This window comes from Lithobates pipiens, unplaced genomic scaffold (genome assembly GCF_037356315.1).
Source record: "Lithobates pipiens isolate NorthernLeopardFrog02 unplaced genomic scaffold, aLitPip1_a1.2 Scaffold_37, whole genome shotgun sequence".
Classification (NCBI taxonomy): domain Eukaryota; kingdom Metazoa; phylum Chordata; class Amphibia; order Anura; family Ranidae; genus Lithobates; species Lithobates pipiens.
In genome coordinates, this window is record NW_027507825.1 from 18,770,874 (window position 1) to 18,786,630 (window position 15,757).

General features: G+C 48.7%; 1 protein-coding gene across 1 annotated transcript in view; it reads left to right on the forward strand.

Annotated features, from left to right (window-relative positions):
* Positions 1 to 7,637: 7,637 nt before the first annotated feature.
* The window catches only part of TMX1 (thioredoxin related transmembrane protein 1), a 31,651-nt gene continuing 23,531 nt past the window's right edge, over positions 7,638 to 15,757 (forward strand). Inside the window, exons 1-3 of the mRNA XM_077466793.1 lie at positions 7,638 to 7,889; positions 9,714 to 9,829; positions 13,932 to 13,977. Of these exons, the coding sequence (XP_077322919.1) occupies positions 7,753 to 7,889; positions 9,714 to 9,829; positions 13,932 to 13,977 (299 nt within the window). The 5' untranslated portion in view covers positions 7,638 to 7,752. The remainder of the gene's footprint in view (positions 7,890 to 9,713; positions 9,830 to 13,931; positions 13,978 to 15,757) is intronic.

Below are 15,757 nucleotides of genomic sequence, written 5' to 3' on the forward strand. Positions count from 1 at the left end.
GACCATCTTCTGTAGCATGCACGTAGTCTCTGACCCATTTGCGGAACTACCGCCATAGCGACCCACGCGGGCGCTATGGGGCCTGCAGCCGAGTGGGGCCCGGTCATAGTTGCCAATAGATATCACCTTTTTTCATGATTTTTCTCTGCCCACTGCTAGAGGTCTGTGGCCGGTGGAGATAATGTCTCCGCCAGCTGCCATTTTCCAGAAGACCAGACGAGTTAGAAAGAGATAGAGCTGCGGTGCTGCCCACCTCCCACCCCGGTCTGTCTGTCATCTGTGACCTGTTGTGGAAAGGGGTGGGGCGAGCGGAGCCGCAGCTCAATTTCTATTGTAGCCGGTCGGCTAGGATATATAAGGGCTCCAATGGGGGGGGGGGACACCAGAGATGTAAGGAAACACTCCGCTGGCTGGGGACACCTGAGATGTAAGGAAACACTCCGTTGGCTGGGGACACCTGATATGTAAGGAAACACTCCGCTGGCTGGGGACACCTGAGATGTAAGGAAGCACTCTGCTGGCTGGGGACACCTGAGATGTAAGGAAGCACTCCGCTGGCTGGGGACACCTGAGATGTAAGGAAGCACTCTGCTGGGGACACCTGAGATGTAAGGAAGCACTCCGCTGGGGACACCTGAGATGTAAGGAAGCACTCTGCTGGCTGGGGACAGTGACACCTGGGATGTAAGGAAACACTACGTTGGCTGGGGACACCTGAGATGTAAGGAAGCACTCCGCTGGCTGGGGACACCTGAGATGAGAAGGAAGCACTCTACTGGGGACACCTGAGATGTAAGGAGGCACTCCGCTGGGGACACCTGAGATGAAAGGAAGCACTCCACCGGGGACACCTGATGGCATCTGGTGGTAGGCGACGTGGCAAGTGACACGCTCAGGGCTCCCACTGATTCTGATTCTGCATTATGGTGAGTTGAACTATTTCATTTTATATTACAATGTAATAATAGAAATAATGCGCTTCAATCACCATAACAACCATGGTGCCCGAATGATTGAAGCGCTAACACCAGATGTTTGGAATATCTTTATCTGCTTATTGTTAAACTTTCTGGAATACACATATTTCTATTCCCTCCATTCCTCTTTTTTTCCTTCCTCTCGCTCTCTCTCTTCCTTTATTTTTCCCTCCATCCCTTGTTCATCTCAGACTCTAACCCCACCCCCTTTGAGTCACCCCCCCCTTTAGGCCATGCCCAATATTACACTCACACCACACCCATTTTTCACCTGGGGGGGTGTTTGCAGGGGGGGGCCCCATACAACATTTTGCTATGGGGCCCTGTGATTTCTAGTTACGCCCCTGCTCTGACCATCTCTTGTAACATGCCCACAGTCTCTGACAGCTGTTTGTAGCATTATATTTTTTGAATATTAGGTGTGGCTCTCTAGGGATGTCAGGGGCTGCATTTGAGGCCCTCTGTATGAAGAAAGTTGACCACCACTGCTTTACTTCTCTTCTTTACGTCTCTACACTCTTCTTTTCTTTGACAGTGCACTGCAGTGTTATTCATGTTGATATTTTGCTACCTACACAGTAGCTTCCCAATGGGTTCTATGTCACAGGGGATGGTCCTACAGATTTTGTGCAGGCGCATAGAAGATCTGCTGGTGGGATGTATGTAAAGATGGGTGGCTGGTGGCATGATTATGAGGTAAGTGTGCAGCTAGGGAACGGCTACATAGGCTCATAGAGAGTTAAAAAAGGGATAAAATATTATTTAGGGCCCAATCACACTTTTGGGTTACCCCGACATGTGCCAATATATGTCATATGCATTGATTGCTGCATTGTGGTGCAATTCATTTTGAATGGCATCCCAGTGTACTAAGATCCCTTTCACACTGGGGCATTTTTCAGGCGCTTTAGCATTAAAAAAGCGCCTGAAAGAAGCCTCAACTGCAATCCCAATGTGAAACCCCGAGTGCTTTCACACTGAGGCGCTGCGCTGGCAGGGTGTCAAAAAAAGTCCTGCAAGCAGCTTCTTTGCAGCACTTTTAGAGCAGTGAATACACCGCTCCTAAAGCGCCCCTTCCCATTGAAATAAATGGGAAGCGCCTGCAAAGCGATTTTGCCAGCTGCGCTTTGTGGGCGCTTTTAACCCTTTATTTGGCCACTAGTGGGGGTTAAAAGCACCCCACTAGCGCTTGAAAAACCCTGGTAAAGCGCTGCTAGTTTAACCACTTAAGGACCGCCTCCTGCACATATACGTCGGCAGAATGGCACGGCTGGGCACAAGCACGTACATGTACGTGGCTCTTTAAGTGCCCAGCCGTGGGTCGCTCACGTGCCGCCAGCGGCACACTCGCGACCCGGTCCTGAGCTCTGTGACTGTGGCTGCGGGACCAGAGCTGAAGAACGAGGAGAGGTCTGTGTAAACAAACCTCTCCCCGTGCTTCCTACTGAGCCTGTCACTGATCGTCTGTTCCATGTTATAGGGAACAGACGATCGGTGACGTCACATGTCAAGCCACGCCCCCTACAATAAAAAAAAAAAAACACACAACGTCACATAAACCCTCCTCGCCTCCTTCATTGCCAGTGTCATTTACACATAAATCAGTGCATTTAAATAGCACTGATTGCTGTATAAATGACAATGGTCCCAAAAATGTGTCAAAAATGTCCGATGTGTCCGCCATAATGTTGCAGTCACAATAAAAATCGCTGATCACCGCCATTACTAGTAAAAAAAAAAAAAATATTACTAAAAATGCTATCTTGTAAACCAGGGATCTCAAACTGGCGGCCCTCCAGCTGTTGCAAAACTACAAGTCCCATGAGGCATTGCAAGGCTGACAGTTACAAGCCTGACTCCCACAGGCAGAGGCATGATGGGACTTGTAGTTTTGCAACAGCTGGAGGGCCACAAGTTTGAGATCCCTGTTGTAAACGCTATAACTTTTGTGCAAACCAATCAATAAACGCTAATTGCGATTTTTATTTTCCAAAAATATGTAGAAGAATACGTATTGGCCTAAACGGAGGAAAACATTTTTTTTTAATATATTTTTGGGGGATATTTATTATAGCAAAAAGTAAAAAATAATGAATTTTTTTCAAAATTGTCGCTCTATTTTTGTTGATAGCGCAAAAAATAAAAACCACAGAGGTGATCAAATACCACCAAAAGAAAGCTCTATTTGTGGGAAAAAAAACGATGCCAATTTTGTTTGGGAGCCACGTCACACGCCTGCGCAATTGTCAGTTAAAGCGACGCAGTGCCGAATCGCAAAAAGGGACCTGGTTTTTTTGAATGCAAATTGGTCCGGGGCTTAAGTGGTTCACCCGTGTTTTTCGGGCACTGGCAGTGTTAAAGGCCTCTTAAAGAACTTGGGGCTTTCACTTTGGGATTGCAGATGAGCCTTCTTTCAAGCGCTTTACAGGCGCTTTTTTATTAACGCTAAAGTGCCTGAAAAACGCCCCAGTGTGAAAGGGGTCTAAGGCAAAACACTTACATTGCTGCACACTGCAATGCACGGTTGACGTTGTTTTGGCACTTTAGGGTGTGTTGGCAGCCCATTTCAGTTGCCTGCCTTAACGCAATGTACATTAACATGAGACATAATGTTAACACTGCTCAAAAAATGTAAATGTGTCTTAAAGATAAGTGGTGTCATCCGCCACATGTGGCGTCTAGAAAAGCTGTGTACATTTCAGGGCTGGAGGAACACTGTAAATCCTATAGCATGCAGAACAACCCCTAATGTATATATGAATTATATCTGTGTATCTGTGTCTGGAGTTTAACTTTAAAGTGTATTTAAACTGAAAAATGTCACATATTGCATCTCCTTAGATGTGGTGGCTACTGGCTGCACTCACTTATTTTTCCTGGTAATCCTGCCAGTAACATGCCTGTTGTCCCTGGGTGGCTATGCTCACTTCTCCACAATATCTATGGAGGGGGCCATGCTCGTCACCCAGGCTGGGCTTCAAACTTCATGGAGGAAGTGGAACTTCATGAGAAGGAAGTCGATGGGATTTGTAGTTTATGGAAGAAAGGTTTAGGGCCCGTTCACCGCAGAACACGGTGCAGGAAAGGCGCATTTCTGTGTGCATTTCCCACACCCCATGGGAATGTGCCGCCCTTGCTAGACACGGCGGGTGCCATTAATTGTTCATGGCACCCCAAACACATCTAGCAAACGCAGTGCATTTTCCACCTCCAAACAGCATGTCCTTCAGAGCGACTTTTAAAAGTAGCGCTTGCCTTACTTTTTGCACGTTCCCATGCGTTTGCCATTGAATTGAATATGCTGAAAGAAACAGAACGTGGGGAAATGCGCACAATCTAGTATGAAATGGCCCTAAGCCCTCATTCACACCTAGTGTATGTCAAATGCGCATTTTTGTCCCATGTATTTTTTTGGCATGTTTTTCGCATGACATACAATAATTACTATTGATTTTAATAGGCTGCCTTGCATTTGACAAACGCAACTAGCTCACCAAGCTCTTTGCTGCCTTTTGGTTTGTGTGTTTTTTACTGTGCATTTTCCTGTGCTTGCTCTGTTTCCATTAACAATGAATGACACTGCAAGCCCCGTGTGCATTTTTGCACATTTTGGGAATGCAGGTTTCCGTCAGATTCACGGCCATCTTGGTACACCCCGCACTCGCCAACACTAAGTCTACAGTCGCCAAGCGGCCATCTTTTTACACCGAAACCTTGCATTTCACACTTATTTTTACCACTAAACTCAGCTAATATTGTCAAATACAGTATTTAGAAGTCTGTGACACTGTTTTGATGTTGAATTTTTAAAAGGGACATGCCTGCTGATCTCACACGTTTGCTAATGTGACAGAACACTTTTAAAATTCAACATCAAAACAGTGGCACGGACTTCTAAATACTGTATTTGATGATGTAAGCTCAGTTTAGTGGTAGAAAAACGTGTAAAATGCAAAATTCCGGTGGGTGTAACAAGATGTCCGCTTGCCCCTGTAGTGTCATATTTTGCTGCCTATCACAGGATTCTGCGGAAGTGACGTTGCCGCCAGAAATTGCGTACTGCGCATGCGCGATGCGTTCCACACACTCGTGCCGTGCGTTCCAACATAGTTTCGTCAATACAGTTCAGAGAAACCATCACATAATGTTACGGAAGTGATGTTAAACACAACACAAACACTGCTGGGCCGTTCGTTACAACACTAATACTTCCCTTGTTACCTCGTATCATTTATTACCAATCATGCTGAGCTACGTGCCGTGTTAGGTTTTGCATTGCTGGGACTTGTAGTGCCTATCCTGAGCTACATGCTTCAATGTTCAGTGTCCTCATCCTTATCCCCGAGCTTCAATGTTCAGTGTCCTCATCCTTTTTCCCGAGCTTCAATGTTCAGTGTCCTCATCCTTATCCCCGAGCTTCAATGTTCAGTGTCCTCATCCTTATACCCCAGCTTCAATGTTCAGTGTCCTCATCCTTATACCCCAGCTTCAATGTTCAGTGTCCTCATCCTTATCCCCTTCTTCAATGTTCAGTGTCCTCATCCCTATCCCCTTCTTAAATGTTCAGTGTCCTCATCCCTATCCCCTTCTTCAATGTTCAGTGTCCTCATCCCTATCCCTGAGCTTCAATGTTCAGTGCCTCATCCTTATCCCCGTGCTTCAATGTTCAGTGCCTCATCCTTATGCCCGTGCTTCAATGTTCAGTGCCTCATCCTTATCCCCCAGCTTCAATGTTCAGTGTCCTCATCCCTATCCCCCAGCTTCAATGTTCAGTGTCCTCATCCTTATCCCCAAGCTTCAATGTTCAGTGCCTCATCCTTATCCCCGAGCTTCAATGTTCAGTGTCCTCATCCCTATCCCCGAGCTTCAATGTTCAGTGTCCTCAATGTTCAGTGTCTTCATCCTTATCCCCGTGCTTCAATGTTCAGTGCCTCATCCTTATCCCCGTGCTTCAATGTTCAGTGTCCTCATCCTTATCCCCGAGCTTCAATGTTCAGTGTCCTCATCCTTATCCCCGAGCTTCAATGTTCAGTGTCCTCATCCCTATCCCCCTGCTTCAATGTTCAGTGTCCTCATCCCTATCCCCGAGCTTCAATGTTCAGTGTCCTCATCCTTATCCCCGAGCTTCAATGTTCAGTGTCCTCATCCTTATCCCTGAGCTTCAATGTTCAGTGTCCTCATCCTTATCCCTGTGCTTCAATGTTCAGTGCCCTCATCCTTATTCCCGAGCTTCAATGTTCAGTGTCCTCATCCCTATCCCCCTGCTTCAATGTTCAGTGTCCTCATCCTTATCCCTGTGCTTCAATGTTCAGTGTCCTCATCCTTATCCCCCTGCTTCGATGAGGACACTGAACATTGAAGCATGGGGATAAGGATGAGGACACTGAACATTGAAGCTCGGGGATAGGGATGAGGACACTGAACATTGAAGCATGGGGATAAGGATGAGGACAGTGAACATTGAAGCCCGGGGATAGGGATGAGGACACTGAACATTGAAGCTCGGGGATAGGGATGAGGACACTGAACATTGAAGCACAGGGATAAGGATGAGGACACTGAACATTGAAGCAGGGGGATAGGGATGAGGACACTGAACATTGAAGCTCGTGGATAGGGATGAGGACACTGAACATTGAAGTTCGGGGATAAGGATGAGGACACTGAACATTGAAGCACAGGGATAAGGATGAGGACACTGAACATTGAAGCACGGGGATAAGGATGAGGACACTGAACATTGAAGCAGGGGGATAGGGATGAGGACACTGAACATTGAAGCTCGCGGATAGGGATGAGGACACTGAACATTGAAGCTCGTGGATAAGGATGAGGACACTGAACATTGAAGCACGGGGATAAGGATGAGGACACTGAACATTGAAGCACGGGGATAAGGATGAGGACACTGAACATTGAAGCAGGGGGATAGGGATGAGGACACTGAACATTGAAGCTCGCGGATAAGGATGAGGACACTGAACATTGAAGCACGGGGATAGGGATGAGGACACTGAACATTGAAGCAGGGGGATAAGGATGAAGACATTGAACATTGAAGCTCTGGGATAAGGATGAGAACACTGAAGCATGTAGCTCAGGATAGGCACTACAAGTCCCAGCAATGCAGAACCTAACACGGCACGTAGCTCAGCATGGTTGGTAATAAATGATACTAGGTAACAAGGGAAGTATTAGTGTTGTAATGCACGGCCCAGTGTTTGTGTTGTGTTTAACATCACTTCCGTAACATTATGTGATGGTTTCGCTGAACTGTATTGCCGAAACTATGTTGGAACGCACGGCGCGAGTGTTTGGAACGCATCGCGCATGCGCAATTTCTGGCGGCAACGTCACTTCCGCAGCATCCTGTGATAGGCAGCAAAATATGACACTACACCCCTTCTCAGTGTATCTTTACTTTGGAGGAGTAGCAATATGGCGGCGACAAAACGTCACTTCCGTTACACATTCTGACGGGTTGCCAAATCTGATAAAACACGGCCATCTTACTACACCCCGCACTCGCGTGGGTGTAACAAGATGTCCGCTTTCCCTCCTTCTCAGTGTATCCTTACTATGGAGGAATGCGGGGTGTAGCACGATGGCGGTGATGAAACGTCACTTCCGTTAAACATTCTGACGGGTCGCCGAATTTGACGGAACACCGGCTGGGCAGGGGTGTGAGGGCGGGACGTGTGTCTCCTCCTCCCGGTAGAAGCCGGTAGTTCTCTTCCTCTCTGTGCCCGGACTGTACACGGGGCGATCTCCAGACATGACTCCGCTCTGCTTCCTCTGTCTCGGGCTCCTCCTCGGCTTCCCAGCGGGTGTGCGGAGCAGGAAAGGTGACGTCATAGAGATCACCGACAACAACTGGAGGGAAATCCTCACCGGGGAGTGGATGATCAAATTGTAAGTGCTGGGCCTGGAGTGACAGCGCCCCCTACCGGGAGACCGGGCTTGCCTGCTCAGCTGTCAGGGTTCCCTGCAGAGATGTGGGGGGGGGGGGGGTTCCCTGCTGAGATGTGGGGGGGGGTTCCCTGCTGAGATGTGTGGGGGGGGGTTCCCTGCTGAGATGTGGGGGGGGGGGTTCCCTGCTGAGATGTGGGGGGGGGGTTCCCTGCTGAGATGTGGGGGGGGGGTTCCCTGCTGAGATGTGGGGGGGGGGTTCCCTGCTGAGATGTGGGGGGGGGGTTCCCTGCTGAGATGTGGGGGGGGGGGTTCCCTGCTGAGATGTGGGGGGGGGGGGGTTCCCTGCTGAGATGTGGGGGGGGGGGTTCCCTGCTGAGATGTGGGGGGGGGGTTCCCTGCTGAGATGTGGGGGGGGGGTTCCCTGCTGAGATGTGGGGGGGGGGTTCCCTGCTGAGATGTGGGGGGGGGGTTCCCTGCTGAGATGTGGGGGGGGGGTTCCCTGCTGAGATGTGGGGGGGGGTTCCCTGCTGAGATGTGGGGGGGGGTTCCCTGCTGAGATGTGGGGGGGGGGTTCCCTGCTGAGATGTGGGGGGGGGTTCCCTGCTGAGATGTGGGGGGGGGTTCCCTGCTGAGATGTGGGGGGGGGGTTCCCTGCTGAGATGTGGGGGGGGGTTCCCTGCTGAGATGTGGGGGGGGGGTTCCCTGCTGAGATGTGGGGGGGGGGGTTCCCTGCTGAGATGTGGGGGGGGGTTCCCTGCTGAGATGTGGGGGGGGGGGGTTCCCTGCTGAGATGTGGGGGGGGGGTTCCCTGCTGAGATGTGGGGGGGGGGTTCCCTGCTGAGATGTGGGGGGGGGGGGTTCCCTGCTGAGATGTGGGGGGGGGGGTTCCCTGCTGAGATGTGGGGGGGGGGGGTTCCCTGCTGAGATGTGGGGGGGGGGGTTCCCTGCTGAGATGTGGGGGGGGGGTTCCCTGCTGAGATGTGGGGGGGGGGGTTCCCTGCTGAGATGTGGGGGGGGGGGGGGTTCCCTGCTGAGATGTGGGGGGGGGGGGTTCCCTGCTGAGATGTGGGGGGGGGGGTTCCCTGCTGAGATGCGGGGGGGTTCCATGCAGAGATGTCGGTTGGAAAGATGTCGGTTGGGTTCCCCGGCAGAGATGTCGGTTGGGTTCCCCGGCAGAGATGTCGGTTGGGTTCCCCGGCAGAGATGTCGGTTGGAAAGATGTCGGTTGGGTTCCCCGGCAGAGATGTCGGTTGGGTTCCCCGGCAGAGATGTCGGTTGGGTTCCCCGGCAGAGATGTCGGTTGGGTTCCCCGGCAGAGATGTCGGTTGGAAAGATGTCGGTTGGGTTCCCCGGCAGAGATGTCGGTTGGGTTCCCCGGCAGAGATGTCGGTTGGGTTCCCCGGCAGAGATGTCGGTTGGGTTCCCCGGCAGAGATGTCGGTTGGGTTCCCCGGCAGAGATGTCGGTTGGGTTCCACCTGATGAGGTGCTCGGACTGACTCCGGACACACAGCATCTTCTGAGAGCACCGAAGTGTCTGCTGTGCTGATCCATCCAGAAAGAGATAGAAAGATGGAGAGAAGGGTAAAGTCTGAGCTCCGCCCTGCTGGTGTGTGTTCCAATCCCGGACCCCCTAGGGGGTGGAGAGCGGGTCAGGGTGACACCCCCATTCCTGAGCCTTTACTATGTGAGCAATGGAATCGCTTCCCTTTATATCGGGCTCCATGTATTGTTCAGTAGCTCTGTGACCTGTATATGACATATCTGTGCTCTGTATACATTGCAGTGTATGGTTCTCGGATGGTAACGGTTCTCTCGTTCCCCAGCTACGCCCCCTGGTGTCCCGCCTGCCAGAAGCTGCAGCCAGAATGGAAGGAATTTTCTGAGTGGGGAGAAGACCTCAATGTCAATGTTGCAAAAGTGGATGTTACGGCTCAGCCAGGTAATCCGGCTCTGTGACTCAGCTGGCGGGGGGCGGGGGCAGGATGGGCTGGGGGCAGAGGTCAGGAAACCAAAGCAGCCAATCACGTCCTGTCTTTCCTGATCCAAAATCTGGCAAGGGTTACTGCTCGCTATTGGTGACAGGACAGGTTTAAAGTGGAACTGAACGCTCTCAATCAACATGAACTACTATATTTGTAGTTCTTAAGCTGCTACCAGGTAGTAAATAGATAGGGAGGTATATTTAATTCTTTTAAGCCTTTTTTTTTTTTTTATTTATTTAGTTTGGTTTCTGGCCTAGGCCAAAATGATGTCATACATCCCAGGAGTCTTCATGGGCATTTTTCTTTTATCGTGACAAGGGGCTTTTTCAGCTAAGCTCACCCTCCTTCCTGGGCTAAGGGCAGGTGGATTCCAGGTAGTAAATGCTACAGCTAGAAATGGGGGGGTGGGGGGCGTATTTCAAAGTAATTTCTGAACAAAATAAAACATGGAGACACGGATGGATGAGGGAGTTTGCTTTGAACAATAAAAATGAATTAAAGGGGAAGTACAGACAAAGCTGGTTTGGCTGTACCTCTCGTATAGATTATAGGAGTGCAGTTCGTTTTGCACTCCTGTGACCCGTTTTCAGCAGACAGCGGGCTGAACGATAGATTTAGGGCAGGTATGCCTGGAGTGGACCCACTCCTCCTCAACCACTGCGACGGCCTTACAGACTAGCATATATACTATGGAAAGGCAGCTCGGCTGCGCAAACCGACGCACCTGTACATTGGTCTGTGATTGTGTGGGCACGTGCCCGCTACACGCTGGGACAGCGCACGCGCAAGGACTGTCCGCCGGTCACCCACGATCGCAGTACAGAGATGCAAAACTGGGATCTGCCTATGTAAGCAAGGCGGATCCCTGCTTTGACAGGACAATATGGGGATCTGCTGTTCCTAGTGATCAGGAACAGCGATCTCCGTGTTGTCGCGATGAGCCCATCCTCCACACAGCACACACCCAGAAAACACAGTTAACCCCTTGATCGTCCCCTAGTGTTAACCCCTTCCATGCCAGTGTCATTTATACAGTGTCGGTGCATTTTTTTTTCTTTTTTCTAGCGCTTCTCACTGTATTGGTGTCCACTGGTCCCAAAAATGTGTCACTTAGATTTGTCCGCCGCTAAAAAAATTGCAGATCGCCTCCATTACCAGTAATAAATAGTAATGAGTCTCTAACTCTATCCCCTATTTTGTAGACGCTGTAACTTTTGCGCGAAACCAATCCATATACGCTTATTGCGATTTTTTATTTTTTTTTTATTTTTTTTTTTTATTTTTTTTATTTATTTATTTATTTATTTATTTTTTTTACCAAAAAATGTGTAGCAGAATACAAATTGGCCCTAAATTGATGAAGCGGAAAACCAGGTGCCCCTCCGCCTGTGCTGTTCCCGGGGCTCACATAACCTTTCATGATGGCTGTCCTGGCCAGCCGGATGCTGTGGCGATCAATTGAGATGGAAACCGAGGGTTGGAACACAGCTGGAGCTCGGTGGAGGGAGCTGGAATGCGGCGTTGGACGCAAAAAGCGCCACTGGAGTGCTCGCGACGCTTTTCAGAGCATGTGCACTAGGGAGATGTACACAGCGCGCGCTCCTTTTTCAAGCTCGGAGCACTGTGTAAAATAGTTTCTTTTTTTTTTTAAATGAAAAGGCTAAATACCTTTTCTAACACCGCTACTGTGCGGTCACGTGATCCCCCCCCCCATCCACTGGTCTTTCACGATCTATGGATAGAAGTGGGAGGGCAGAGATTCCCCTGTGATGTCAGCCGGCCAGCCCAGGGGGATCACATGACCGCACATCAGCGGTCATGTGGAAAAGGTATTTTGCCTTTTCAAAGTCACGTGCGCTGTTGTGATGGCAACCTAAACCGGAGGGGGTACATGTATTTAAAGCTGCATGTTGCAGCTAAATAGCGGCGAGAGGGGCAGGGAGGAGAGTCGCTATAACGCTGACAGGGAGGTATTGTCGGCGCAGAGCAGCGGATGACGGAGGCAGCAGCCGCGATATTGTGGTCAGCGCAGATGGGGACGCAGAACTGGCAGGATCAACCAGGTATTTTACAAGATAGGAAGGGAAAAATGACTGTGCTATACAGCATGCCTTAAACTTAAAGGAACAGGATCTTATTTGTGTTATTTTTTTTTTTTTTTTTTTTGGGTCTCAACCATTTTAAACACTTGAGGACCAGCCACCGCAGTTGTACTGTGGCAGTTTGGCTCTCCTGGGTGAATCACTGACATTGTACGTCGCCCACTTAAGAGCTCTATGGGGCATACACCAGCGGCCGTGATGCCGGAGCCGATATGCATGGCGCCCGCCGGCCGCCCGCGATCGCTCCACACAGAGCCAGAATGGGGATCTGTCAATGTAAACACAGATCCCCGTCCTGACAGGGGAGGAGAGACAGATCGGCTGTTCCTAGTGATCAGGAATGGCGATCTCTCTCCTCATCAGTCAGTCCCCTCCCCCCACAGTTGGAAACACCTCCCAGGGAACACATTTAACCCTTGATCGCCCCCTAGTGTAAACTCCTTCCCTGCCAGTGACATTTACACAGTAATCGGTGCATTTTTATACCTATATTCATATCGCTGTAGGAATGTCAATGGTCCCAAAAATCAAGTGTCTGATCTGTCTGCCGCAATGTCGCAGTCCCGCTAAAAATCGCAGATCGCAGACATTACTAGTTAAAATAAAAAAATGCCATAAGTATATCCCCTATTTTGTAGGTGCTATAACTTTTGCACAAACCAATCAATATACGCTTATTGCATTATTTTTGGTAAAAAAAAAAAAAAGTAGAAGAATATATATTGGCCTAAACTGAAGAAGAAATGTGTTTTAAAAAAATATTTTTTGGGATATTTATTATGGCAAAAAAACGATTGTGTTTTTTCAAAATTGTCACTATGTTTTTGTTTATCGCGCAAAAAAAAATGAAAAAACCCCCAGAGGTGATCAAATACCACCAAAAGAAAGCGCTATCTGTGGGGGGGAAAAAGGAGATTGATTTTGTTTGGGTACAACGTTGCACAACCGCGCAATTGTCAGTTAAAGCGACGCAGTGCCATATCGCAAAAAATGGCCTGTTCATTAAGGGGGCAAATCCTTCTTGTCCTTAAAGCGGGAGTTCCGCTGTGTTGTTTTTTTTTTTTATAAAGCCAGCAGCTACAAATACTGCAGCTGCTGACTTTTAAAATAAGGACACCCAGCGATGTCGGCACCTGAAGCCGATCTCTCGATCGTATCTCGGGTGCTGCCGCCGCCATCTTTGGGTATGGGAATCAAGAAGTGGAGCTTTTCGGCTTAATTTCTCCCGGTTCCCTACTGCACCATGCGCGACTCGCGCTGCGCAATAAGGATGGTCCCTGCTGTCTCTGGGATCCGTGTGTTCCCAGCAGACAACGGGGGACTTTCCGCAGATAGCTATGCCGGAAGTGGGTGCAGATACCTGTACTGTATAGGTACCTGCACCCCCCCTCCCCCTGAAGGTGCCAATGTGGCGCCGGAGGAGGGGAGGATTCCAATGAGCGGAAGGTCCACGTTAGGGTGGACCTCCGCTTTAAGTGGTTAAAGGCACAAGGGGGCACTGAACATCCGGCAAATGGCAGCGAGGGTGTCCAGTGCGCCCCCCCCCCCCACCAAATAACCAACGGTATAACAAACAGCAACTGCCTGAACCTATACCCGGCCTTAGCAGCAAGGAGCACATGGAAGGGTGACACATGTCAATCAAAATCACAGAAAAACTTCCCAGCTCAGCTTACCAACCAGCCTGCAACAAACCAAAATCCTCATCTGGAGCCTAACGCCCCGGGGGATCAGGGCAAGGCCCTCTGATTTTAGAGGGCTTTTGTGCACCCGTTGCACGTTTTTTGTGTTTCACTCTTTTATGTGTGTGTGTGTGTGCACATTTATTTATTTATTTATTTTGGCACCGGGTGAAGTTTGGAGTGTGTTTCAGAAGCCATGGGCTTAAAAAAAAACAAAAAAAAAACATTCTCGCCTTCTCACTATTTTTTATTTTTTTATCTCTTTTGTGTTACAGGACTGAGCGGCCGCTTTATCATAACAGCCCTGCCTACTATATATCAGTGAGTATCTCTGTATACACCTTTCTCAGACATCACTTATAACATTGGATCCTTTATGTCAGTCTATGACCTCAACCACTGTCAGATTGCCAAAGGATCATATGTTAACCACTTCCCATCCAGGCCATTTCTGACATTTCTCTCCTACATGTAAAATTCATCATTTCGGGTTTTTTTTTGGCTAGAAAAATTACATAGAACCCCCCAAACATTATATATGTTTTTTTTTTTTTTTTTTAGCAAAGGCCCTAGAGAATACAGTGGCGGTTGTTGCAACTTTTTTATCTCGCACGGTATTTGCACATTTTCAAACAAGTTTTTTAATGCGTTAAAAGAAGAAAAAAAAATGAAAGTTAAGGCAGTTTTTTTTTTTGCATAATGTGAAAGATGAAGTTACACCGAGTAGATGCCTAACATGTCACGCTTCAAAATTGCATAGACTGGTGGAATGGCGCCAAAACTTCGGTACTTAAAAATCCCCATAGGCGACGCTTTAAATTTTTTTACTGGTTACTTGTTTTGAGTTACAGAGGAGGTCTCTCACTCTAACGTTATTATTATTATTATTATTATTATTATTATTATTATCAGGATTTATATAGCGCCAGCAATTTACGCAGCGCTTTACAATATAAAAGGGAGACAATACAGTTACAATACAATTAAATACAAGAGGATTAAGAGGGCCCTGCTCAGAAGAGCTTATAATCTAAAAAGGGTGGGGCAGGTGGTACAGAAGGTTATAACTGTTGGGAATGAGCTGATGGAAGTGATAGGAGAGTTTGAGACGTGATAGGCTTCCCTGAATAGATGAGTTTCAGGATCGCCTGAAGGTAGCGAGAGTAGGGGATAGGCAGGACCAGTGGAGGTAGCGAGTTCCAGAGGATTGGAGAGGCTCTGGAGAAATCCTGGAGACGAGTGTGGGAGGAGGGAGACGAGAGAGCTTGAGAGTAGGAGGTCTTGAGAAGAACGGAGGGGACGGTTTGGGTGATATTTGGAGACAAGATTGGTGATGGAGCTCGGGGCAGAGTTGTGAATGGCTTTGTATGTTGGGGTTAGTATTTTGAATTTAATTCGCTGGGTGATTGGAAGCCAGCGTAGGGATTGGAGGAGAGGGTTGGCAGACACTGAGCGGTTGGTAAGGTGGATAAGTCTGGCAGCAGCATTCATGATAGACTGAAGAGGGGAGGAGCCTATGGAGAGGCAGGCCAATGAGAAGGGAGTTGCAATAGTCAAGGCGAGATATAACAAGGGAGTGAATGAGAAGCTTGGTAGTTTCAACGTTCGCAGTGATACCTTACATGTGTGGTTTGAACACTGTTTTCATGTGTGGGCGGGACTTACTTATGCATCCGCTTCTGTGTGCGAGGGAAGGGGCGCATTCAATTTTATTTTCAATTTATTTTTATTGTTTATTTTACTCTTCTTTGTTTAGTTGGACACTTTAAAAAAAAATATATATTTTGATCACTTTTATTCCTATTACAAGGAATGTAAACATCCCTTGTAATAGGAATATGGCATGACAGGTCCTCTTTACATTGAGATATGGGGTCAGTAAGACCCCACATCTCACCTCCTAGGCTGGGAAGCCTGAAATCAAAAAAAATAAACTATCTTGGCTTCCCTGGCGCCATTTGTTTGAATGCAGATGCTGGGCGTGACGTCATAACATCAATCATAGAGTTTCCGGCGATCATCTGGTCTGCCGGTGTTCTGCCATATAGTGTCCGCCCCGTACTGCGCGTGCAGACGAAGCTTCGGAAAATCTCCGAAGCTG